This window comes from Helianthus annuus, chromosome 4 (genome assembly GCF_002127325.2).
Source record: "Helianthus annuus cultivar XRQ/B chromosome 4, HanXRQr2.0-SUNRISE, whole genome shotgun sequence".
NCBI lineage: Eukaryota > Viridiplantae > Streptophyta > Magnoliopsida > Asterales > Asteraceae > Helianthus > Helianthus annuus.
The window spans coordinates 179,629,839-179,657,613 of record NC_035436.2 but is presented as its reverse complement, the minus strand read 5'-3'; the positions used below and the strand labels follow the sequence as shown (position 1 = coordinate 179,657,613).

The following is a 27,775-nucleotide window of genomic DNA, read 5'->3' as shown; positions in this document are numbered from 1 at the left end:
ATCAATCAATTTATAGTGTATAATCAAGCAAATCAATTTCCATTGGCCACAAATTTTCATGCAATTTTTCACAGATATAGACTTATTTCTAATGGTGTTAATTTTTTTTTGAAAGGTGTAGATTGATTGGAAACCCACTATCGACTGCGCTTCAACCCTTTTATCTTTATCGGAAGCACAACCATCTGGGTTCGAATGAGGGGGAGTGCAGTGCAGAGCCCTTTCTCGCACCTTGTGGAAACTTAATCCCGACTGCCAGACTCGAACCCGTGACCCCGGTCAGTAACCCCACCAAGGTGAGTAAACCCACCGCCTCACTTGCAGTTAATGGGAATCGAACCTGAGCCTCATTTGAGAACTCAAGCACTTTCCACTACTGGACCACAAGATCATTGGTTCTAATGGTGTTAAATGAATTTGTACTCCACACATCTATATACGTTCCAAATTTTTAACACATAGGGTGGTCCAAATAAATACAATATAACTTCATTAATGAGCAAGCAAAGCACCACACATGGCCTAGCTGGACCAAAAGTAACACACCACAAGTGTTACTGTAGCAAATTTAAAACAGATTAGGATTACAACTACTCCATTTGTTTAAACATATCATAATTACACACACCATGTTGTTTACCAAGATTCTCTCAGTTCAAGAAAATAATAATGAGTAGGTTACCCCAAAAGGACCCCACCTTTATAGTGTTTAACAAAACAGAAATAAAGGTCTTTGGGTAGAGAGATATTTGATTGTGTGTTTTTGCAGTAACCTTCCAACCACGTGCACACCTCATTGACCCCTTGATTTTTGCAGGTATTTTAGGGTTCATTTTTGGAATCTTGTGGTGGGTTTAATGTCAAGTGGGTGGTTCTTCTTTGTGTTTGTGGAGGGGTTGACCTAAATTTCAAAAATTTTCAAGTGGGTTAGGATCTTTTTGTTCACTTCTTCATTCTGTAATGTGGGTTTTCTTTGATTGATTGAAAGATTAGGGTTTTGAGGGCCCAATTTGTGTTTCTTGATTCTTTAAAGTTGAACATTGTGGTTTGAGGGTTTGATTTTGTTTTGAAAGTAGCAAAAATGGCTTGTATGAAATTGGGATCCAAAGCAGATGCGTTTCAGAAAAAAGGCCAAGCTTGGTATGTGCTTTAATCTTTGTCAAACTTGTTATTCTTTCTGATCTGTTGAGTACATATTGATATAACTAATTGTATATGTGTATGTGTGTGTAATGTGTATATGCAACATGATGGAGTATGATGCTGTGACTTTTGTGGTTATGAGTTTCTTGATGATATGTGGATTTTAGGTGGTTATCTTTATCCAATATAGTTTTTTTTTTTTTTTTTTTTTTTTTTTTTTTTTTTTTTTTTAAATCAAAGTTTAGCATCAAAGTTTTGTTCCTAAAAAGTTTGAAATCATGTGTTTTTCTGATGTGACATAGAGGATCCAGATCAATGTTGAGGGAAAAAGCAACGTGTTTGACTTCAAAAGTCAAATTTGGATTTTTTAAGTCAAACTGTCAAAGGGGACCTTAGTTGCATTGAGTGATTGAGGGTTGCTTTTCAAGTTACCATCTTGTTTTTGAAAATGGAAAGAAGTTGTGTTTGTGTTAAAGCTTAGAAGTAATTTGTTTGACCTAATAAGTCAAAGGGTAGGTCTGTTATCTCAACAGGAACTTGATTGCATTGAGGGTTGTTTTCTAAAGTTTACACCATAATCTTTCAGCTCTATGATTGTGCTTCCCAGAATTTAAAGAACCCATTTTATCAGTAGAATTTTAAAAGTAACGATTTTGACCTCAAAAGTCAAAGGGCATCTCTGTTCTTGTCTTTCCTATCAACAGAAATTCCATTGCATTAAAGTTTTATTTTCCAAGTTTGCGCATGGGGTGCTATATCATGTTTAACACGATATCTGTTCACATAAGATATGGCTATCGCGATGTTAGCCAAGAATTTAAGAAGTCATATCGAAGTTGAAGTTAAAGGTCAACACTGGACCTCAAAATAAAAAAAATGCATGGATGTTTTGACTTTTTGTACACCAATGAGTCAATGACTATAAAATTCATGACTTTTTCTTGTTGTTGTGGGGTTTATATAATCAAGACGCGTTTGTGGTTTTATATGTATTTTGGATGAATATATGGCTTTATTTCTCATGCAGTTATTTGAATGTTTGAATATGATTGTAATTGCAGGTTTTGCACAACCGGTCTTCCAAGCGATATTGTTGTTGAAGTGGAGGACATGTCTTTCCATCTTCATAAGGTAAACTCGACTGTTTCTACTGTTCTTTATTAGTCGTAAATCGTAATACTTTGAGCTTGACTTTGACTTTGGATGTCAAACGACCATCAGAAAGTTGACTAAGTGTATAAATCATGAAAAGAGTTTTTTTTTTTTTTTTTAATTGTGAAATCAGTTTAGAGAAATTAAAATTCTAGCCAATGAAAGTTTGATTTTCAATGTCAACAGGCTAAGAATAAAAGAAGATGCAAAACAAGAGTGTTCAGTTTTTTATTTATTTATTTATCTTTTTATATTTTTTGTTTTCAGTTTCCTTTGCTTTCAAGAAGTGGGGTTATGGAAAAATTGATAGCAGATGCATCCGAGAAAGGAGACGCAAATTGTACCATAAACCTCAAAGACATTCCGGGCGGGGCCAAAACATTTGAACTTGTTGCAAAATTCTGTTACGGAGTAAAACACGAAATCACCGCCTCAAATGTAGTACACCTCCGTTGTGCCGCCGAGCATCTAGAAATGACTGAACAGTATGGCGAGGACAACTTAATTTCACAAACCGAAATCTTTTTTAATCAAGTCGTTCTTAAAAATTGGAAAGATTCATTAAAATGCCTCCAAACATGTGGCGATGAAAATATTATCCCTCATGCTGAAGAGCTTAACATTACAAAACGGTGTATAGAGTCGTTGGCGGTCAAGGCGAGCACCGACCCGAATTTGTTCGGTTGGCCCATGATTGACCATGGTGGGCCCATGCAGAGCCCGGGCGGTAGTTTGTTGTGGAATGGTATAAGCACCGGGGCCCGTCCTGTAAATCTGAGCTCGGATTGGTGGTTTGATGACGTTTCGTCTTTGACTTTACCTCTTTACAAAAAGTTGACTTTGGCAATGGAAGCTCGCGGAATTAAACAAGAAATCATAGCAGGCTCGCTTGAGTATTATGCAAAGAAGTATTTACCAGGGTTAAGTCGCCGGAAAAGTTCTCAGATGGGCCCGACCGCAATCGATCCGCCACCGGAAGAAGACCAAAAGATTTTACTCGAGGAAATTGACTGTTTACTTCCGATGCAAAAAGGGCTCGTCTCAACGAAGTTTTTATTCGGGCTTTTACGAACCGCTTTGATTCTTCGGGCTAGCCCGTCTTGCATATCAAATTTGGAAAAAAGAATTGGGATGCAGCTTGATCAGGCAACCCTTGAAGATTTATTAATGCCGAATTTTTCTTATTCGATGGAAACGTTGTATAATTTTGAATGCGTGCTGAGGATGGTTCAACATTTTATGGCTATTGATCAAGCAACAGGTGGTGCGTCTCCTTGTTCTATCGAGGATGAACACTTGTTGGGTTCACCATCTCTGACACCTGTCACCATGGTGGCTAAGCTAATTGACGGTTACTTGGCGGAAGTTGCACCTGATGTTAATTTAAAGCTTACAAAATTCATGTCTCTTGCTGAGGCTGTTCCCGAGTATGCTAGACCGATGGATGATGGCTTGTATCGTGCAATTGACATATATTTGAAGGTAACAAACCGATTAGTTCAAATTTTATTTTTTAAAATAGTTATTGTGTCAAATACGACTAGAAAAATATTTTGATCCAAAAATAATCTAAATTTTTCAATAAATGATTTATAGGAGGGAAGTATCGACACGTGAGAAAACGGGTTGGGTTGACATGAAACACATATGAATGGACTAATTACGATTTTACCCCTAGACTACTTTTACCATCCTAGTTACCGCTTAAGGGTAAAATGGTCCATTCACATAAATTTTTTGTGTACTGATATAATTATTACGTACGAATTGCGAAAAATTAACTTCAGTTAAAAAAATTCCATAAAAAAGTGAATTTTACAATTCTCATAAGGGAAAGGTAGTGTGTAAAAGACTGGATTACCCCTCCGTTAACATTGCGAGACAGGTATTCCGAAGGGTATAATGGTCAATTCTGATTCTCATTTTACAAATGCAGTCTCATCCAATGCTAGCCGATTCGGACAGAGAAGAACTCTGCAGGCTCATGGATTGCCAAAAACTATCATTAGAAGCGTGCACACACGCAGCACAGAACGAAAGATTACCCTTAAGAATCATAGTCCAAGTTCTTTTCTTTGAGCAGTTGCAGCTCCGGACTTCCATAGCCGGTTGTTTCTTGGTCTCAGACAATCTCGCAGACGGGTCACGACAATTCAGAAGCGGGTTGGGTGCAGCGTCACAGGAAGGCGGTTGGAACACGGCTGTGAGAGAGAATCAAGTTCTGAAAGTGGGTATGGATAGCATGAGAATGAGGGTATCCGAGCTTGAAAAAGAGTGTTCGGACATGAAACAGGAGATTGAAAAACTGGGTCGGGTTAAGGGCGGCACTGGCGGCGGCAGTACTTGGAGTAACGTGTCGAAGAAGTTTGGGTTCAGACTCAAGTCTCAAATGTGTAGTGCACAAGAGGGAAGTGTTAGCAAGCAAGATAATGCAAGTGGGAAGGTTGAAAAGGGTAGAGGGAAGCAACATAAGCACAAGAAAAATTTGTCTTGGGATGAGTAGAATTGGAAAATAAAATATTAAATTTGAAAAATATTTGTATGTTTATTAGCTATTTTGACTTTAATGTTGTGTGGTCAAAGTCTGTTCTAGGAAGAGGTAAAAAATATATTTGGTTAGTTTTTGTGTTACTTTCATTTTGTTTTTTTTAACGGCAAATTTCTTTAATTTCATGTCATCTGTGGGACTTGAACCCAAGACTCCCCCTCTCTCATCAATAAGGTCTCTGGAATTTTTGATGTTAAACTAGTTGAGAATTTTGTGTAAAACGAGAGAGTCCGTTAAATTAGTTGAGATCTCCTTGAGGTTTCTAATCCGTGGATGAATGAATAATTGATACTCCCAAAACTCTTCATTGAGCTGCTTCTTGTTCAATCGATTGTGTGTGAAATTATGATGATGGTGACGAAAAAAGAGGGTTGCGATGAAGAGAGCGATGTTGAGACGAAGGATGGTAAAAAACACATAGAAGAGGGTTATGATGAGAATCGCCTTGTGGGTAAAACGAAAAAACACATAGAAGAGGGGTACGATGAGAATCACCTTACGGGTAAAACGAGAGGGGGGATTTAGTGGTTTATTTTATTTTTGTTTTCCATAATTTTTTATGTACATTAATACAAGTTACCAATCATGTTAGTAGTTGGCAAAAAGTGATGATCAAGCACGTAATTTTCAAAAAGTTAGACAGAAACCGTAATTTGACCTTACATAGTGATTATTAGTGATTATTCGTGTAACTAATTCTAATAATTATTTGATATTTGAGTTAAATTTTTAGGTTCTATTTCCCTTTGCTCAACCTAGTGTTTTGAAGCTTACAATGTTAGACATCTAGAGAGAGGTTGTGCTTCTTTGTGACGGACACAAGCCACATGACACTCGTAAAGGAAAATGTTTGTTCTTATGGAAACACAAGCCACATGACACTCGTAAAGGAAAATGTTTGTTCTTATGGAAAGTCGAATATGAATGAACGCATGTCATGTGGGATTGTGGGCCCAACCATAATTTTTTCTTTTAGAATTATGAATTTCTTTAATCCACCCGACCACATTTGTTAACTATTTTTTTTTTTGGATAGCAATCAAATATCTTTTAACACAAAAACAAGATAAACATCTCCCGACAAAGGTCTAGAAGACCTCCAAAATTACATTAGGAGTACGTCAAATAAAAATAAAGACAAAACACCAATACCACACACCACCGTTAGCAAAAACTTAGCAGTCAACTCACATATGGTTGTATTATGTAGCGCTTTTTTAAACGTTAAGGTTGTAAATAGCAAAAGGGTTCTTAAAGGGGCCTAAATTGATTTTGCCCCCAAACCTCAGGGTTGTAAATTGAGGTTTACTTAATAAATTAGCCGTTCAAAAAAAAAAAAATTAAATTCGGATAGAATACTTCTTTTTGTTCTGGATAGTTGATTCGAGTTTAGTTGAGGGTGTTTTTCAAGCACCCCTCAAATCCCCAATTAGAACTTTTACACAAATTTTATTCAACATTTCCATTTATAATAATATAAAATAGGTAGTTTGTATGTGTTGAACTCACTGTATTTAACTTTTAGAAATTTACTTATGAGCATTCTTTGATCGACTGTGACACTTTTATCATGAAATGAATGTCACTACTCACTATCATGTGTATCATTTGCTCTTGACTTTAGTTCGAAGCTAGTTCAATATTGGGTAGTCGTCGTTCACTCGTTTTGTATGTTGTTTTGTGTTATTTAACTGGCCATTTCTAAAAAAAGAAAACTCCTGGTCTAAAACAAACTCGTCTAATACACGGGTCATAAGCTAGTTTCTAAAAAAAGAAAACTCCCTCAAAATGGAAGGATATCTATCCCAAGAAACAAAGTGTGACAACTGAGCAAATAGTACATGTAGTTTTTAAAAGTTAAAAACAAAAGGTGAAATTTTACAATACAAGAAAGACGATATGTGTAGTTTACGGCTTAACTCATTAGGTAGTATTTGGGATGAGGCTGAGCAATTTACGGTTCCAAACCGCCTGAGGAACCGAACTGGAATCGTCAGATCCGAACCGTATTGTTATATTTCGGGTCCGGTTCTTAAATTTGGGAGAAAACGTTTTTTGGTTCAGTTCCGGTTATAACCGACGAGTCCGTCTAAAGAACCGCTAGAAGTAGTTTGGGTTTAAACTTTAAAATATATATATTCAAAAACCCTATTAATTTATTTGAACTTTAAATATTATATTTAAAAAATGTTTATAGGAATAAAGAATATAAAAATAGTTTTTACAAAACGTTTGTTTGAATAAAGTTTTTGTGATGGTTAACTAAAAGCTTTTTAGTTGACTTTTTTTTACATTGTATTTTACATAATGTTTTTTTGAATAAAGTTTTTGTGATGGTTAACTAAAAGCTTTTTAGTTAACTTTTTTTTTTACATTGTATATTCTCGTTTCATGGTTTAAAATTTTTATCTTTTTTACTTTTATTTTGAGTGGTTTAAACTTTGTATGTTTCAAAGAGTTTGATTATTTTTGTTGTTAGTTTTAGGATTTAATTGACAACTGGTTTTATCGAGAACCGTTTAGGGACTGTTTGGCTAAGCTTATTGGAATGACTTATTTACTTATTTGCTTATTTGAAAAGCAAATAAGTCATAATGGAATGACTTATTTACTTATTCCTCTCACATAATAAGCTAACCCAAACACCTTTTAACTTTTCAAAAAGTAAATAAGTAAATAAGTCACTAAAATAAGCTTAGCCAAACAGTCCCTTAGCCCGGTTCTGAACTGAACCGGAATCGTCAAAATGCAGTTCGATTCCGGTTCGGTCAGTTCTGACCAGTTGTGAAAAATAACAAAATTTAACCCCTACAACTCGTTGTTCCTGAACTGCTGAAGAACAGACATCTTCTTCCTGGCGTTTTCTCTCTTGGATCTGTTAATAATATCTACGATCTAGATCCGATTAACCATGGCGATGGCACCAGACGTGTTGTTCAATCTTCGAAACAACTTCTACTTAGGAGCATATCAAGCCGCCATTAACAACAGCGACATTCCAAACCTATCAGAAGACGATGCAATCGAACGCGATTGCCTCGTGTACAGATCCTACATCGCCCTAGGAAGCTATCAGGTATGTGATTTCGTTGTATTTTATTCACTCGTTCACTCAATTGTTGCTGATCTCATTTCGTATATAATTAATTGATTTGATCTTCGATAGCTTGTGATTAACGAAGTGGATTCGTCTGCGGCAACGCCTCTTCAGGCCGTGAAACTGCTCGCGTTGTATCTCTTCAGTCCTGATAATAAGGTGAGATTATTTATGATTGATCTTGTTAGATGTTTTGATAGAAGTTGTGAAATGTGCTTTTTGAGGTTTTATTATGGTTGTGACGTTTGTTGAAAGTTAGGTTATGAAATGAGGGAATGTATTGTATTACTGTGAAATGAAAGGAGAATTCATATTTAGAATGTCACTGAAATTGTGAAATGTAGTTCTGTCTCATGAAAATTGTAGCATATCTTTTGGTGAAAGTTTTATTTAGAAGTTACAATCTGTCATTATCGATTTAAGCCTAGATGGTTCCTTGGTTTTACTCTTAAAATGTGATGTGATGCATGGTATTTTATATGATATGTAATTTAAGATTTGCTTAACTATCTGAGAAATGGATTATTCTTTGTGTATAGTCAAGTAACAGTTCCAATTTTGTTGGGAGGAGTAACAATTTTGGGTTGCCTGTTGATTTTGTTGCAAAACCTCACCATTCACACTTGAAAACACTTGTGACTTCAAAATTGTGGTTGATAACTTGATATGCATTATGTTACAAACTTAAAACAGATTGTGTTCTATTTAGTTACTTTTATATGATTGGTATAGTCATTAATTTAATTCTAATAAATATATTGATTTTGAAAATGATTCTTCGTTCTTTAGAGCTTAAAACCAGTTTCATATTTGTGAATGGAGGAACTTATTTGTTTTGGTAATGGATACAATTGATATAGTCTATGCAGTTAATGCGGTAAAATATCGGATATCGGTCAAGGACCGATATTTGAAATATAGGTTATCTCGGTGAAATATCGCTGGGATATCGGTAATTTTAATATAATGCAGAATTTATATATATAGCAATTTAACACCAATAATTCAGTGATATATCAGTGATATATCGGTTATATCAGTTAAATATCGGTGATATATCGGTCAATATCGGTACCGATATTTTGACCGATATTTGACACCAATATTTTACTAAGGGACCGTTATGACCGATATAACCGGTATAACCGATATATCACCGATATTAACTGCATAGGATATAGTTCTTCGTTCTTTAGAGCTGGTACCACTAAGTGCCCTATACCACCTGCTTTGTTTTTTCTTGATTCCGTGCTTACTCATGAACTGTACTGCAGTAATTTTGGTTTGAGGAATCATTGTGTTAAGTTTGATGTCTATCAAATAGGTTATATTTTCATAAACTGCAACATTGATGATATAAAAACATTATATTTGAGATTTGGAGTTGATTATAAAGTTGAAGGTATCAGATGTATTGTTAATGAGGATGAGCATAGATGGTTTTAGTGTAAACGGATTATAAGTAGTATTATTATCTAGTTTTTATGTTTGACAGGAAAGCGCAATTTCAAGTATAAAGGAGTGGTTGGGTGATGCAGCCATTGGGAACAATCCAATACTCAGGCTTATTGCTGGGACAATATTCATGCATGAGCAGGACTACAATGAGGCTCTTAAATACACAAATGCTGGGGGGACTATGGAACTGTTGAGTTTTACTTTCCCTTTTACTAAAATTACACATTATAATTTAGTTTGTTGACATTCCCGTCATAAACGATACATTCTATATAGCAAATACCCTAGACCTCATGCATTATGTTCTTTCCAGATACGCCTTGAACGTCCACATTTTCCTAAAGATGAACAGATCAGATTATGCTGAGAAGCAGTTGAGAGTTATGCAACAGATTGATGAGGATCACACGCTGACTCAGCTTGCAACTGCATGGCTTAACTTAGCTGTGGTATATGTTCTTCTCTTTAGGTCATTTTATATGTAATTTAATCTATTATTAATTCTCGAATCTGTTTGGTGAATTAGGGTGGTTCGAAGATACAGGAAGCGTATCTCATATTCCAGGACTTCTCTGAGAAGTACCAGATGACTAGTCTGATACTTAATGGAAAAGCTGTATGCTGCATGCACATGGGCAATTTTGATGAAGCTGAGTCGTTTTTACTAGAAGCACTAAACAAGGTAAATATTTTTAACCAACTTTATATATTAGTCGTGGAAATTTCGATCCGTATACTTATGAATGAGTAGATTTTGGTTGTATTTTATCTCAAGAACAGTTCAAATGAAAAGAAATTAACTGAAAGGAGAACAAATAAAATGGGTAGACTGGGTTGAGGATTATCCGAACTCTATTGTTAATGCATACAATACAACCTCTTGAGTCGTCTAATTTAAATTTAGATAATTGTTCTTCAAATATTCTTTTGGTAATCTGGTATAACTACTTTTAAATTGTCGATGTGTCTACGGGTCAACCCGACCTGTCTCTTCCTCTTTTGACTGGTACTAAAAATGACATCTATCAAGCCGAACTTGTTTTGATCCGTTAGCCAACCTTAATATAATATTTTGATGCCTAAATATAGGATGCAAAGGACAGAGAAACACTGGCTAATCTGGTTGTATGCTGTCTTCATCTTGGGAAACCTTCTGCACGGTTTTTAAGGTATGAAAATCACACTACTTCACTGATATCAATACCATGCTGTGTTCAAAGATTGTTGCTATTTGATTGAAATGGACTTTCTTGTTTATTAGTAGAAAGTATACAATAGAAACTATCTGTCCTGCATCTTCAATTGTTATGAAATCGCTCCTAAACAGAAACAGAAATTTGAGAGAAAATTACAGAAATTATTATTATTGCTGAACCAAAAACAAGAACCGAACAGATGGAATTCTAACTGATTTAATTTGACCCTAGCATTCCACATTACTAACTATATCAGCATAACGATATTACTCTTCGAAATGTAAACTTGGATCCAAGTCGCATATTAATTTAAATGTGGGTAGTTTATTGGTCCCTAAATACACGAGGAACAATTTGAAACAAGATGGTGCAAGTTTGAGAAAAACAAGCTCTAGTTTTTTCGTCTTTCCCTTACGGTTTTATGAACAGACTGTTTCTATGACTTGAATTCTTGACTTGTAGATCAGAAATGAGGATAATGGATATATAGATTATAAAATCATTTAAAAAAAGGCTAAATTCTCTTGACTCGTCATTCTGATTCCAGCAAAGGCTTGTTAGTAAGAAAATAAATGGATTGATTTGGGTTTCTTTTTTAATCTCTAATGGGTTGAAAGATTATGCTGAAAAGAAAACAGATTGAGCAGGTGAAATGCATGAAACCTTCTAAGTCATTATGGAAAAAAAAGAAAATGTTTATTGTAATGATATATATTTTGTAATCATATGCAAATATTAATTATTTTGTTTTCTTTTTTCTAAATTTGACTGGACCTGACCTGTAAAATACCTGTTTGGTTCTGAACGTATGATAACCTGTTTGTTTTGCAGTCAACTGAAACTGTCAGACCCAGAACACATGCTGGTCAAACGGGGATTAACCGCAGAAGAAAATTTCGATAGAGCGATGCAAACAGTTGGTTGAGCAATGCAAATGACTAATGGTACTGTTCTTTCCAGCTTTTCGAGTCTTGATCATTGTTTTTAGTGTTAAGGGTATTAGTACTTGACTATTGAAACCCTCACATTTAGCAGATTATGTGTTCAGTCTATAATAGCGTTGTGCTTTCGACAATCAAGTTTCTACTCAATTTTTTTAATTTCGACAATCAAGTTTCTACTCAATTTTTTAATTAAAAACATTATAAGACTATAAGAGTTATTGTAAGAGTTGAGAATGTCACACCAGTTATACATGTTTAAATTTTTTGATTTTTTCCCTATGTAATGTTTAAAACTAAATTGGAGAATACCGTGTGAATATTGGGCTCAGTTGGGATTATATGGCCCAAATCAGATCCATTTTCTAACCTTGATTGGGCTTTGTCTGAAATCTGGCTAGGCTCGATTTATAGTGGGCTCTGGCTCAACCCAGATCGAGCCTTGTTCACGTCGCTTGTCATGTTTGGTTATCTTTCTTCCTGTTTTAAAGCTGTAAACTAGTCGAGCCGAGTTCTAGCTCAGACATGTCTTAACATTTTTGACTCTTAGCTCAGCTCAACCTGGCCACTCAACGACGCTCTGTGAAGCAATCACGAGCTCGAGTGGAAAAGCTCGAATATTAATAAGATAATAAACCAAACTTTTGTCAAAACATATATAGAAGCTAAATTCTATAACAAAAGCCAACAATTATATAAAAGATCACAACAAAAATTGACCAAAAGTTAAATATCTTTTTTAGATAAGTCTAACAATGAACAATGATTAATGCAACCATCATTGGCTATTTTTAGCGTCTTTATGAGAGCGCGTTTAGCTTGTTATATATTTGTAGATCGTTATTATGTTCAAGCATGAATTGGTCAAAAAGTCGATACTGACAAACTCGAGTTAGTTAATAAAAGTTCACCTTACATGTTTTAGCGATCTAACAATTGTATGAGTGATTTATACAAGTGAGTTGCATTTAACACAAACTTTTTGATGACCTTTTGCATCAACTGTTCCTCAAAACTTTCAGTCTCATCAACACCCCACTTACGTTATTCCCCTCAAACCGATATGTGGGAGTGGGGCTCCCTTATCTTTTCACTGTTTTTATGTCCCAAAATACACACACATAAAATATTTATGATTTTTATAAGTTTATATTCAAACATAGAAAGCTATTGCTTATATACTGTTTTTTTTTTAATCAAAGGTATTGTATTGTTTTTTAATGTTAATATAAATTATTTTTTTTTGATTTTTTTTGTTACTAATAAACATCAATATGTTAAATAAAAACAAGGATTAATAGTTAATATCATACAAAACCAAAGTAATTTGGTATATTAAAAATCCCAGACGTGTAAAAAAGGTACACGAAAAAAAAAAAAAAAATCCTCAACTCAATATTTGTATATCAGAGTCCCTAAATTTGTATATGTGTACTTGTGAATTTCGAAAATAAAAAAGATTTGTAAAAGAAAATCTTAGTCAAAATCTAATTAACTGACATTCAACATTCTTGCCAACACCAAAAGAAAATCTAGTAATTTGGACTTTAATGCATCTTAGCATGGCTCAGTATCATATAAAATAAAATTAAAAAATAAAATATTGTTTTTTTCAGTTAAATGAAAAACTAAGATCAGCCAATCAATTTAATAAAATAAAATAAAAAATATATTTTACTCAGATAATACAAACACCAAGCAAATAAATTATATTTCTTTTAGACAAATTAATCTTTAGTTGGATAACTAATTTTAACTGAAAGGATCCAAATCCTTGTTATAATTTTCTGCTTCTTCATCATCATCACCACCACCCAAGAAACCATGGTTCAACAACATGCTTATGGGATCAACTTCAATCTCTCCTAAACCCGAAAAAAAATCATCCGGTTGACCGCCAGAGCCGGGCAACTCTGGCCGGTAACCTTGAGGAAAACTTCCTTCCAATACTTGTAATTCATCTTTCACTTGGATCCCACCACCTCCTAGTAAGGCTGATCCTTCATCTTCTATGCTTTCTTTTTGCGGTTGTTGCTGTTGCTGCTGTTGTTGCTGTTCTGTGGTTTCGGTGGCGGTCTTTGGTGGTTGTGGGGCTCTAGTGGAGCCAGCAAGGGCATTTCTTTGTGTTGGCCATGGATGGTTGTGTTCAGAAGTGTAGGTGATCACCAACATGTTGGGGTCAGTTCGGCTTCTTTCCACTTGTTTTCTTGCTGAACAACCCTTTGAACTACTACATCTGTAGTACCCTCTGAAAAATTATCACAAAGAATGCTTATTTCACCATAAAAAATGTGGAAATTTGAATAAGAATTCCTATAATAAATTTGTATCTTATATGAATATGAATGTATAAATTTTAAAAGTTTAACATATGGAAAAAATTTAAGTAAGTGACCTATAACATGTAACACATGTATTATTTAAAAATGTAAATAATTTAACACACAACGAAAACATTATCTCTGTCATCATTATTTTCCTTTGATGTTTGTCATTGTCTTAGTCTCAAAGTCAATATGCATTTTAGGCATATGCATAGGAGTCATTTTCTGTTTTTCCATACCAACGCTCTACCCCTAACAAAATTAATACAATTATAGCTAATTTTATTTTTAATGTGTTATAAATCATAGAGTTAACTGTCATTTTCGTCCCCGTGGTTTGTTCACTTTTACCATTTCAAGCCAATTTTCAAAATTGCATCATTTTTCTCCCTGACATACTGGAACGTGCCATTTAGTCAAAAAAACTAACCCCAGTTAGAATAACTCAGCTAGCTCAGGGGTAAAATAGTCATTTTACAGAGTTTTTGTTTTCATTTTTTAGACTTCAGGTTTTAAAATAAACTTCATAGGTAGAATGAAAAAAATGAAAATAAAAAACTATGTAAAATGACCATTTTACCCCTGAGCTAACTGGGTTATTCTAACTAGGGTTAGTTTTTTTGGACTGAAATGACACGTTTCCAGTATGCCAGGGAGGAAAATGGTGCAATTTTGAAAATTAGTCTGAAATGTCTGAACAAATCACAGAGACGAAAATTACAGTTAACTCTAAATCATATAATTTTATAAAAAAGAAAACATTGATCCAAGTCACTAACAAGAATCTGCATTGTGTAAAGATAAGTAGCTTCTATATTTGAATTTGCTAAAAGTGAAATAACTTTTTGTTAAACTTAAGATCAAGAATTTTGTGATTTTTTTTAAAGATATGATGAGTAATATAACTTTTTTAACGATAGAAAATGCATCAAGTGATTATACTGTATTAAAAATATGGATATAAATTTGACTAAAGATATGAAAATAATTTTACTTTTTAATAACATTATACCACCTCTATCAAAATTGTACATGTAACAAGTTGCTATCTTTTTCAATATTTCTCGTATATTAGTTGTTAGGCAAAAAAAAAAAAAAAAAAAACAATGATAAAAAATCTATTCCTTTAAAAATATCTTAGATAATTACAAAAACTAGTAGTAATATTTTATATATATATTATTAGTTTTATATATATTATTAGGCCAGCTTTATGAACAGTTGTTGAATGAAATTGTGTCCTTTTGTTGTAACTTACCTTACTTTCATCACAAAGTTCAATTCTTGAAGATTACTTTTTTAAAATCTTTTAGATCTTACTAAAATTATATTCTATTAAAAATTTTTTAAAACACATACATATTCCTTTAAAAATTATTTATATTACATCTATGATTACTTTTTTTATCTTATTTTTTTTATCAACATTAAATCAGTGACTCAAGTTTTATGCTTAACATTTAGATCTTACTAAAATTATATTCTATTAAAAATCTTTTAAAACACATACATATTCCTTTAAAAATTATTTATATTACATCTATGTTATATATTTAATTGTTACAAAGCTTGTTACAACGTCTTTATTTTTTTTATCAAGTTTTGATAAAAGACTTTTTCAAACGAGTGGTTGAAATACAATTTTTTTTACTATAACGAATCAAAGCGATATTGTTCGAACAACATCATTACCTATATTAGTTCTTATGGTTTTCCCAACATCTCTACTGTTGTATAGGCTGACCCAATTCCAACCAAATAACATTGGAACTGATAGTATTATTCGTTTTTACCATTTTCACAAAATGTAAAACACGTGCTGATATCATTTTGGTCATATTATGATTTTTTTTTTGTTTTGTTGTTTGGTTGTTATACGAGTGCTGATACTGAACTGATACCGTAATAAATCAAACCGATTCCATTTAAATACCCGTCGCAACGCACGGGGGATTTGACTAGTTAACATTAGTTCACACATCGTGCATATACCGCTTTTCTACCTATCTATGCACATAGTCAGTGGCGCAGCTTAGTTATGTTCCGAGGGGGCGTCCGACTCTCCGAACTTTTTGATGCGTAGTGTTATGAATAGTACTTTCGTATAGAAATTTTTTAGGTATATACGTTTCCGCCCCCCGGTTTCGGAAAATTTAGGGGGAGGGGGGAGGGGGGGAAGCTTCGCCAATGCACATAGTATGTGTCACTACATGTAGTACAAATCTAAGTGTTTTATTATCGTTATTATAATTATAAAACTAATAGATTGAACAACTTACGTAATTCACTTTGTTTTTATTAAGGTTGTACATGTAATAAAATTATTATATACATCCCAACACTACTAAATAAATGTATTTCCAGCTAAAAAACTTACTGACGGATACTTCAAACCACACGTGTGTATATATATATATATGTGTATGTACATGCATATATATATATCGGTAATCCTCTGATGATCAATCACAAATAAGTCAAATTCCATCTCAACCATTAGACCATGATCAATGACTTTTATTAGCTGTGTTATAAATCTATACTATATAATAAAAGAAACTATATAAAAGGCACACGACACTATATGGGTTGATCTTAATTGTTTACCCTTTTGTTTTTTTTATATTTATTTTTGATAGAATATATATATATAGGGTTAGGATTGTATGAGAAGTACTAGGCTAATTGAGAAATTTGAGAAGCATTCTGAACCACACATTGTCCCTAAGCTTTTCGTAATATACACAAATGTATAGTTTAAAATTGACTATATACGTATATGTATATTGTCAAATCTTGAATTATACACATACGTATATAGTCAATTTTAAACTATACATATATGTATATTACGAAAAGCTTAGGAAAAATGTGTGGTCCAGAATGCTTCTCAAGTTTCTCAAATAGAGTGAACTTCTCTTAGGATCCCTACCGTATATATATATATATATATATATATATATATATATATATAAATTCAATACGTATAATAGTGGGTGGAGTTTGTATTTTTTTTTCATGTATTTGTATTTTTCAGTTGAATTTGTTTTTAGGGGATGTTTAATTGTTTTTTTTCTTGAATTTATGTATTTTTAATAAATATAAGTGAATAATAACTTATAACAAAATAATTTATGTTAATACTCTAATACTCTAATAATCTATAATCTATAATCTATAATATTTTATAATAAAAGGTTGAGTTCATTATGTAATTGCAAAACTTTCACAATCCAATGGTATTGATTCAAAAAAGAACAACCGTTTGGTTTGAAATTTTTATTTAACAATTGAACATAATAATAAATAAAAAAAAAACCAAATTAAATGTTCTAATAAGTAAAAGTACATCAAAGTTCATTTTTTAAATACATATCTTGACGACTATATGTGTTAACCGATTATGTTATATTTAACCCGTGCAACACGCATGCTTTTAAAGATATAATTATTTTCTTATTAATATATAAAATTATACGTGTTCAAAATTATATGGTATGCATTCAATTTATAACATTTATGTACAAATAATTATATGGTAGTTATAATAAAATTTTCAATGGGGTAAGTTCAAAATATATTCATTTTATTATCACATGTGACATATTTTATATAATGGAAGTCACGTGTTAGCTTTGTAAGCCATCTAAAATTTGACTTTACCGTCTCTTTCGGATATTAAATATTCGATTTCACGTGTTAATTTCTAATGAACAATAAATTTTAAGAATTATATGAAATGTTATTAAAAATTAATATTATTAAATAAAAATTGTTTAACATGTGTGATACCCTAATCTATTCTAATTATATGAAAATTTATAAACTAATTAAATGAGATAAGAATGCAATGCGTATTTAATCTCAATTATTTTATAACGTTGTTTATTTTAAACCTAATTTTCTCTCATATCTCTCTCAAATTTTCTCTTTTTTTTTTTCTTTTCTAAAATTGTTCTCTCTTCATCTCCACTACATCTTCTCTAAATTTAAAATTTTGTGATTGAAATAAATGAGCGATTCAGAATGCAACTATGTAGGATTAAATCGTTCAAATTGAAGATGTGTAGAAAAATATTGCAATGTGTATGATTATATCATTAAAACTAAAGATGTGTAGGATTTTTTTTTTCATTCAAATTGAAGATGTGTAGGAATAAACTGCAAATGTGTATATGATTATATCATTCAAATTGAAAATGTGTAAGGAAGAAATTGAAGATGTGTAGGATTAAATCATTCTAATTGAAGTTGTGTATGAATAGATTCCTAATCTATAGGAAGAAAATGGAAATGTGTAGGATGGTTCATTAGCATTAATTGCATGGAAAATATAATGCTAAGACATGGGTATGGTGAGGCGGGGATTGGAGGCATGAGTTGACATGTGGAGTTCGAGTCCCCCTACCGGTGAGTGATGTCTCCGTGGGGTATGGCGGGGCGTGGGTGAACCGCGTGGCTTGGCAGTTTATTAAAAAAAATACACACAACATTAAACAAAAAGGCCTAAAATTTTATTATATTCTTAAAAATCACATAATTCCTAAAAATTACAAAAAAAACCTAAAAACGATTACAAAATAAAAAAACTAGAGCGTTAGGTAAATTTCAAAAAGCGCGAGCTTGTCGAACGGCTTTCGCTCCTTGCTCCGAAACTCAATGTTCGCCACCGCCACCCGGTTCTCGTGGCTTAACTCACCGCTCGGAACGGCTTCGTAGTAGGCTTTGAAACGATCAAACTTCGGCCGTAGCTCGCGCCATTTATGTTGGCACGCGTTTAAGTTGTGCCGGTCGTGTCTGACGTTATGTCAATAGCTTGCAAAGGCTTCCGGCCAATATCGCGTTTGACCGGGTTGTCGCCCCTTCATTGCGTCAACGACGCTCGTGACGAGAGCTAGCTCTTCTTCGTGTGTCCAAGAGGCCATCGATCAAGTGGTTGGGGTAGCGGGTTCGATCAAGTGGGTTTTGGTTGGAGTAGCGGTGGACAGCCAACAAGATTGTTTGGGTTGGGGTAGCCGGTGGGGTTGGGGGTTATATTTATAGTGATGTTGACTGTTGGGTTGGGGTGACCGCTTGGCTTGGCCAAACGGTTACATTTTAAATTTTAAATGCCCCGCTATGACATGGCCAACAAGCAATAGGAGTCGGCCACATAGGATCGCTAGCCCGCCCCACGCCCGACTTTAAACTCCCGCCCCTTGGGCCACGCCCCAACCCAAGCCCACTCGGGGTGGTGGCTTGGGCGTTTTCAGCCAACCCACGCCCCAACCCAAGCCCCATACCCCACAGTCTAAGGGGTGTAGGAAGGGGGAAAGGCCGGGGAGCCGACGTGGCCTTCGCCCCCGATGAACCCCCCGGTTTCTTCGGCGTCGATGGTAGATTCTCTCTGTCTGCCCCGATGTGTTGTTTGTTGAGTGTGGTGATTGGAAGGTGTTGATTGAAGGGGAAGGTGATGAGGTGAAGGTGGTGGAAGGGGATCCACACCCCTTAACCTAACTAATGCAACTCTAATACCCTTTTCATTTAAACTCTAATACCCTTTACACTTATTGAACCAGAGGTTGAAAGTGTGGGAAGTGTAGGAAGGTTTCTCAGCTAAATGTGTTATAAGAACTAATATAGGAAGGTTTCTCAGCCAAATGTATTATAAGAAGAACTTGTAAATCCACTTCCCCTACAGTTTTTAAACACTCATAACTTTTTCATATGTTAATATTTTAAAATAATTATACCATTTAAAACGAACATCTTATTCCCTTTAATTTGAGTAAGCTATTACTATAGTTTTTTTATTTTTTACAAGCTATGTGATTACGTGTTTTTTGTATAATGTTATGTGTCTGGTATAATGTCACCAGATTATGGTACATGTATGTAATATACATTTTATTCATATACATAGTATAGCATTACACAATTTTGTAACGTTACGTGATTAAGTACGAATATGCAACTACCCCAAAGCCGGCTCAACCATTTTGGAGGTCCAAAGCGATACAAAAAATTTGGGACCTTTTTGAGTTTTATTTTTTTGGATTCAAACTTTTGGTTTTTATTTAACGTGGAAATTACTAAGAATAAACATATATATAAAATGGAATAGGATCAGGAGAGAACGTCTCAAAGTGTGAGGACGGTGAGAACAATTCTCAGTCACAAGATCTTAGTGGTTTGTGGCTGAGATTGATGCGGTGACATTTTTGTAAATAATAGGGGCCTTGGAACTACCAGGAGGGGTAAAATAGGAAGCTCCAAACAAAGGTGCACATGCTAATCACATGCCATTTTCCCCCATCATATTTAAACGACAATAAATTTTTTATACGTGATTATTTTTCGAAAAAAATTACACCATAAAACTCAACGTTTTTTTATCTTTCCAACGAGTATACTATTGATATACTTTTCGAAAAAAATTAACTGGGTTTTATGGCGTTTTTCTGAACTAAGTGTTTTATGGCGTTTTAGACTAGGTATTTTCATGGCGTTTTTCTGAACTAGGTGTTTTTATGGCGTTTTAACTAGGTATTTTCATGGCGTTTTTCTAAACTGAGTGTTTTATGGCGTTTTCAACTGAGTTTTTCATGACGTTTTTCTGAACTGGGTGTTTTAGGGCGTTTTTACACTAGTCCAAATTATGATTTTTCTGAGCTCAAAAAACATTAATTTAGGCGGTTAGACACATAAACCGCCCAAAAATCAGCACAAATAAACTTACACGCACATTTTTTGAGCTATATGGCTAAAAAAAAGGTTTTTTGCGCTGTTGTAAATTATAGCTCAAAAAATAGCTTTTTTGTGCGTGCATAACAATAGCTTTTTTGAGTTTTTATGGCGTTTTAATTGAGTATTTTCATTGCGTTTTTCTGAATTGGGTGTTTTTTTGGCGTTTTATTTGAACACCCAGTTCATGTGAGTGAGTTTTTTGACAATATTACCCCTTAGTGTAATTTAACATCAATGCCACATGTCACCACCAAAATCGTTCTCACCGTTCTCTCTAAATCATGAAACTATATAGAACTTATATAACATCTAATGAATTTATAAGCCAAGTGTTTTTTTCTTTCAAATAAAAATACTATAGTAGCAAACTTGTAGCAAAAGAAAAGCACGAAAAAGTAGGGTATATCTTTGTTCAGTATTACTAAATATGAAGAAGCTTAGAGGTATTTAGAGACTTTTAAATTTACTTTATTCAAATCACTTAACCTAAATATGTTATAGGTTTCGAGGATTATAGGTTTAATCGACTACATATATACATTCTCTAATATTTGATACATTTTAATACATTTTTTAATTATTTTTCTTTAAAATCAAAAACCACAAAACTGTATGTCAATACTAAGGATATTAGTATTTGTCAAAATAATGAATGCACTGGTATAATAGTAGCCAACATGGGACTAAATATTCAAGAATTTGTTAGTGAAACTAAATAGATGACAAAACAAAAGCTTTTAGCTAAAATATAATGAATTTTGATATGATCTTCAAAGTTTTAGTAGATGGGTTTTGAAGAAAGGGGTTTTAAGAAGTTAGGGCCGCTTTAAATGCAAATGACTAATAATTCAAAAAACTAGAGAAAAAACTTGCGACTGCTTAGATTCGAATCGAAATCTAAACAGGAAAACCATAAAATTTTACCAGATGACTAGAATCATATTACCTGCCATGCTAATCAAAACTATTATAACATAAACATTTTACCTATTTTTTCCCCAAACGAGGCCCTAAAAATTTGGTGCCCCAAAGCCCTAGCTTGTTTTTGCTTATGCTAGTGCCGGCGCTGGCAATTACGTAATCACTTAGTAGGTATGCACATGATATTATAAATGAAAATCACGTAATTACATAGTGGGTATTCAGTATCACGTAATCATGTAATAATAAATGTCACGTAGTCTTATCCAATTACGTACTGGTACATAATCACGTAACGTTCTACTTGTTACTAAATATAGTGCATACTACGGATTACGTAACGTTATGTAATAACATATATTCATGTAGCTTGTAATTTTCTTAAATTAAAGACAAAACTATGGCAGTAGCCTATTCAAACAAAAGAGAATAAAATACTCGTTAATATTGTGTATTTAAAAAAAATATTATCGTATGAAAAAAGTTATAGCCATTTAAAAATTGTGAGGTAGTGGGTTAAAAAGTCAACAATAGTTGATATTACTACATTTTGTCTTTTCCCCACTTGTTTCACTTGTTTGTGTTGTGGGATTTCTAGATTTACGCTCTGTTCCCGAGTTAACTTAACGAGGGATAAGAAAAGAAAGCAAAAGTGAGAAAGGAAAGGACGAGAAAGGAAAATAAAAGATGACTTTCCCACCGTTTCCTCCTAAATCGGAAGGAAAGAAAAATTAAAGAATTTAGCCTAGCTTTCCCGTCATTTCCTTTCTTTTCCTTCCTTAAATGAAACTCTGGAACACAAAATATTTTTACTTTCTTTTTGTTTCCTTTCCTTTCCTTCCGTTAGTAAACTCTGGAACACAGTGTTAGGGACCATCTAATCTCCAACTATTGGATTGATTGATCAATGGTCCATATCTTCTCCTACACTTGGCACGATAACCATTCTTGTAATGAACCTTCCCATATACACATGTCGGTAGTAACTTGATGATATTGCCACGGTTATCTAACCTTGACTAGTGTTGGTCGGTGATCCCTAGGTAAAGTCTGTTAGCGATCGCTTACCCACTCCCTATTTACCTATGTACCTTTACCACCAACGACTTTTTCGTCGATGAAGGTCCTCTAGTTTGTAGTGTAAAACATGTGAAATGGCAAACATAATTTTAATTACTATGCTTGATGAAGAGTCAATTAACATTTTATGTTAAAAATAACTTAAAAAGCTAATTAAAGAGAGCTTTGATAGTTATACATGTTTTTTTTTTATATTTAACTCTCGCTAAAATTAAAAAAGTTTAATCAACACATACTTTGGTTCACAATAATTTAAATAGAAGAGTGGATTAGAGAATATACCTTGGATAAGGGGAACCTTTGATAGGCTTTTGACCATATTTTCTCCATGCCCAAAGATCCGACGGAACTACTTCACCCGTGGGTCTACTATTTACTGGTGTTGGTGCCGGTATGCACACCACTTTCTTTGCCTGACTCTTCCTGCTCATTTAACCATGGTAAGATTTAGCGACATCCCTCAAATTGGATCTACCGAGTTATCATATATACTAACGCACATGTGTTATTAACAGATTAGGCTCTCAACAATGTAACCTTCGTAAGGTTCAAAAACAAAATCTTGAGGGTCAATTAGACACTACTTTAGATCAAATCAAATGTCTAATCCATATTTGAGGGTCAATTAGACACTACTATAAATCAAATCAAATGTCTAATCGTATATTTACATAGTTAAATATAAAAGGAAATTAAAAGTCCCTAAAAATAAATTCATCATTGAAAATATAATGATAATAATAATGAAAATGTAACAAAAAAAGGTTACTAAATCTGCAAAATTCCATTTTATGTGGGAGTCCTGTTTGGAGACAGTTATCTCATGTTCAATCATGATATGACATATTAACAACTATTCAACTTCAAATCACATTGTTTCAAATTAACATTTAACGTTTATAAAGCATAATAAAACGATTTGAGAAGACTATGATCGAGAAAAAGTATGAATACATGTCATTTTACTTTTATTTTAAGTTGCTAATACTAGTATATAACATTTATAAAGCATGATAAAATAATTTGAGAACACTATGATGGAGAAAAAGTATGAATACATGTCATTATACTTTTAAATTAAGTTTCTAATAGTAAAAACATTTAAACGAAGTTACTGACATTAACTTTGATTCATAACTATTTTATATTGTTAAATGTGGTTTTCAAGCAATTAATTATACCATAACAATAATCTATTGAACTCACACACAAGTAGATATATATGATTTCACTTTGTATATATATCATATATATTAAATTTATATATCATTATAGAATCAGAATAATATTGGATAACTATTATAAAGTATAAGTATTCTGTACAAGTGAAACTAATATAATTAGACAGAGAAAATGAAATGGGGAATTTGAGCTAACACCCTATGTTTTAACCATTGTTTGAGCCTCTCGGGTTTAATTTCAAACTAAAAGATATACAAATAGTTTTTATAACAAAACAGTTATTGATGTTTTATTATAAAATAACATAAAGAACTAAAGGATCTTATTTTTAGTTAAATATATAGAAGGTCCTTGATAAGTCTATATTAGGGTTTTGGTGCCAATTAGTCTTCGGTCTTTAATTAACTAGTTTGATATTTGATCGATTTCGATCAAAATCGACAAGCATGCTATGCTAGTCTTAGTTTGTGCCAAAAAGAATTTGGTTTAGATTCATCAAACATCAGAATGACACTTAAGTTCCTTACTTATATTTAATATAATAGTAAAAAGACAAAACAGATGAAAAATAATCAAATAGATGAAAGTCAACAATTTCTAACCAACGGATCAAACCGAAATGTTAATAATGTACTTTAATAAACTCCTGTCTAGAGATGAAATATATAAATAAACTCCTGTCTAGAGATGAAATATATAAATAAACTCCTGTCTAGAGATGAAATATATAAGGGCAAATGTCATCAAATAACAACTTATGCAAACCTAAAGTAAATACACACATATATCTTTCACAATACAACATTCTTGACTTTTTCCGTGGTTTAGGACATGGGTTGGGTTAAATATAAACATTTTCTTTAGTTAATACTGTAAAAATTAAATGAGTCCGATGATTAAATAGTTAAGATCATATATGTTATTTTTCTAAGTTAAGATTAAATGTTAAATTTTGATTTGTTACAAACTTCATATCCATGTCATTTACTCTAAAAAATAATTTTAAATGATACAACTCTATGATATAGAGTAAATGTCTACCTATCAAATATATAGATCCACATGGATTTGTCTCTTGTGCATCTATAACTCTAGTCTAAACTAAACAAATAAAATAAAATAATGACACTTGTAATTAAGAATAACTTAAAAGAGTATCATCCCCACGATCTGTTTTTTAGTCATTAATGATGAAATGACAAAGTTATATTGTAAATAATTTAATGAAATTAGGAAGATTAATGATGAAATGCCAAAGTTATATTATAAATAATTTAATGAAATGAAGAAGATTAAACAAAAAAAATATTAGGCAGAAAATAAACTCACTGAAATAAAATATCAAATCAATATAATATTGTCATAAAATAACACAATACATAAAATGTACTGCACAGAATCTTTTGAAATTTTATTTAAACCTATTAGAAAATAAAATCATAATACAATTTCGTTTTAAAAAGCTTCAATCAATATCAAATAAATATGATTATGCTCAAAACAATATCAAATAAATATGATTATGCTCAAAATGATTTTAAATAATTAATATGATTATGTCAAAATAATATCATCAAATAAATACGATTATGCTCGAAAACACGGTAATTAAATTAACACTTCTACAATATTATGTCAAATAAATACGATTATATGTGCTGAAAACTCGGTAAATTAACACTTCTACTCGGTAATTAAATTAGCACTTCTACAATAGGATTAAGTCAAGGTAATATCATCAAATAAATACGATGATATATGCTCGAAAACTCGGTAAATTAACACTTCTACTCGGTAATAAAATTAGCAGTTCTGCAATAGGATTATGTCAAAGTAATATCATCAATTAAATACGATTATATATGCTCAAAACTCGTCAAATTAACACTTCTACACTACGTATTTATTCGATCTGATGCGTTTAATGCGTAAATCATGTATTATGGGTGTGTTAATTAATTAATTTCACTTAATTAGACTTCCATCCAAAGCAAAATGTATATATATTGTATATAATTCATGTATAATATGCTAGACTTGTACATAGAGACACGTTCAATACAAAGAATATCGATTAATTAGTATCTATAGATTTAAAAAATATCACAGAGGTTGTAAAAACGAGGTAATTGTATTTATGAAGCAATATGCATATATATTAATATTATTATACTATTTATATATATAGAAGCAGTTTCCAATAAGAAATAATTAAGTAATATATGTGCAAGGTGTCCAGGTTGATAAATATTTACCTTCTCTTGATGGCCGGATTTCTCGGTGATGAGATCTGTAAGGAGGTGGTGGAAGCTTCCAGCAAACTTCGTTTAGATGAAGAAGAAGAATTATTAGAAGAAGATGTGATGATTTCACTCTTTGATGAAATCTGCAGCATCTTTGAGAACATATTATGATTATGATTATTATTATTGTTATTATTATCATCAAACCCTAATTGTATTCTTCCTGCTGCTGGAGATTGTTTATGATTTTCATTCAAACTTGTTGTTCCAAAGAAGCATGGAGGAGTTGATGATGTTGGTTGATCAAGAATGAGTGGATCTGCAAGAAGACTAGTAAAGGGTTGACCAAAACCCTGATGATGATCCATAATAACATCATGGTTTCTTGTTGACTTTTGGATCATTTGTGTTTCTTGATCAGATTGATCAAAGTATTGCCATTCCGAAACACCCGGTGGATCGCCCGAGTTGACGCTTCCTGGCCGGAATATATCTGCTAAATCACCATGAAAATTGCTCTCCATAGTCTAAAGATCAAGAACAACTTCAAGAAAGACTTGGGTTGACTACCGGATATTTTTTCACTTTTTCTGCACCAACAATAACTGAATTTTGAGGATGAACTTGATGGGTTGGTTTATATGTGGAGATGAGGTGTTGGAGGGTGGTGAAAATGACAGATTTTTTAGGGTTTGTAAGAAATGGATGAAAGTAGAAAGAGAGAAAGTCGCTGACTTTTCATACATATGACAGTTCTATTCCATACGCAAAGAGAAGGAAGATTAAAAAGGGTTTGTATATTAGATTGATGATTAGTTAATGGGAATTTTTAAATGGGAAAATGATCTGACTGAGATATGTGATGCTATTATTTTATACTTTTGTAATATACATCAAAGATTATGTTCACTTTAATGAGCGAAGCTTTTAAAGGGCGAGAGGAGACGGCTGATCCCTCGAACTTTTCGCTCATAGTAAAGTGTATGTAGTTTTCGTATAGAAACTTTTGGGTATATATATTTTCGACCCTTGAAGGGGTATGGTCCCAAAAAGTCGCGCAAACCTCATAACAGGTTGCACGTGAGACCATACTCCTTAACATAACAACTTGATAACACAACCTCGCGCAACTCACGCCACATTATAACTTACCCCGCGCGAGGAAGAGCACATAATAAACTCAGATAGCAACACTTAGCATAAAAACAATGGTATAAGTGAGCACACTAGCCCCGCGCGGGTTAGTTGCCATCAAACAAAATCCTCTCCATAGGAAGACGCGCTGTTACCTACAGAGGTACACAGGGTACAAGTGGCAGCAAAAAGAGCCAATGAGCGTCCAGCAGGCTCTGTTCAATCGTGCGCCACGATCTTCTGACGATAAGTACACAAGGACGCCTACATGGCACCAATCAAGAGACGGGGACAACTGTCCCACGATCTCCACTTGTCTGCTGATGACAGAAGGACAACAAGGCCGACAACAATGACACGTGGCTCCAATCAAGGTGCGCCAGCGCCGACGAGCATCTAGAAGCCACTAAGCAGTCGAGGCCAGCGAGGCAAAGAGCATATTCGTTGTTGTCTGTTTCTGGCCCAAGGCCCATCAGCCCACAACCTCTTACACCTCTCCGGCTATAAATAGAGACCTTCATTCCTCAGGTTATGGATTCTATTCTCTCGGCTCTTACTCTTAACTACTTAATTACTCTTAAAGCAGTCGCTTATTCTCACGCCGGAGCCCGGTTAAGAGGGAAACCCCCA

General features: G+C 33.2%; 3 protein-coding genes across 5 annotated transcripts; 2 read left to right on the top strand and 1 right to left on the bottom strand.

Annotated features, from left to right (window-relative positions):
- The first annotated feature begins 513 nt into the window (after positions 1-513).
- On the top strand, positions 514-4,926 carry LOC110937458 (BTB/POZ domain-containing protein At1g30440). 3 transcript variants are annotated; one of them, XM_035988636.1, is made up of 5 exons: positions 625-817; positions 1,077-1,140; positions 2,205-2,274; positions 2,563-3,777; positions 4,232-4,926. In XM_035988636.1, the coding sequence occupies exons 2-5, from the start codon at positions 1,082-1,084 to the stop codon at positions 4,796-4,798; spliced, it is 1,911 nt and encodes a 636-aa protein (XP_035844529.1). In that variant the 5' UTR covers positions 625-817; positions 1,077-1,081; the 3' UTR covers positions 4,799-4,926. The 3 variants fall into 3 exon arrangements, with proteins under 3 accessions (XP_022035571.1, XP_035844529.1, XP_035844530.1); XM_022179879.2 differs by having other exon boundaries at positions 514-1,140; XM_035988637.1 differs by lacking the exons at positions 625-817; positions 2,205-2,274 and having other exon boundaries at positions 916-1,140.
- A 2,727-nt stretch (positions 4,927-7,653) lies between these two features.
- On the top strand, positions 7,654-11,747 carry LOC110937457 (coatomer subunit epsilon-1). The gene is made up of 7 exons (XM_022179878.2): positions 7,654-7,919; positions 8,010-8,099; positions 9,436-9,587; positions 9,712-9,847; positions 9,925-10,080; positions 10,488-10,567; positions 11,426-11,747. Exons 1-7 carry the CDS (start codon positions 7,755-7,757, stop codon positions 11,517-11,519), a joined length of 873 nt encoding a protein of 290 aa, XP_022035570.1. The 5' UTR covers positions 7,654-7,754; the 3' UTR covers positions 11,520-11,747.
- A 1,420-nt stretch (positions 11,748-13,167) lies between these two features.
- On the bottom strand, positions 13,168-26,825 carry LOC110937455 (probable WRKY transcription factor 14). The gene is made up of 3 exons (XM_022179877.2): positions 26,024-26,825; positions 22,869-23,009; positions 13,168-13,783 (listed from the first exon to the last, which is right to left on the bottom strand). Exons 1-3 carry the CDS (start codon positions 26,533-26,535, stop codon positions 13,288-13,290), a joined length of 1,149 nt encoding a protein of 382 aa, XP_022035569.1. The 5' UTR covers positions 26,536-26,825; the 3' UTR covers positions 13,168-13,287.
- Positions 26,826-27,775: the final 950 nt, after the last annotated feature.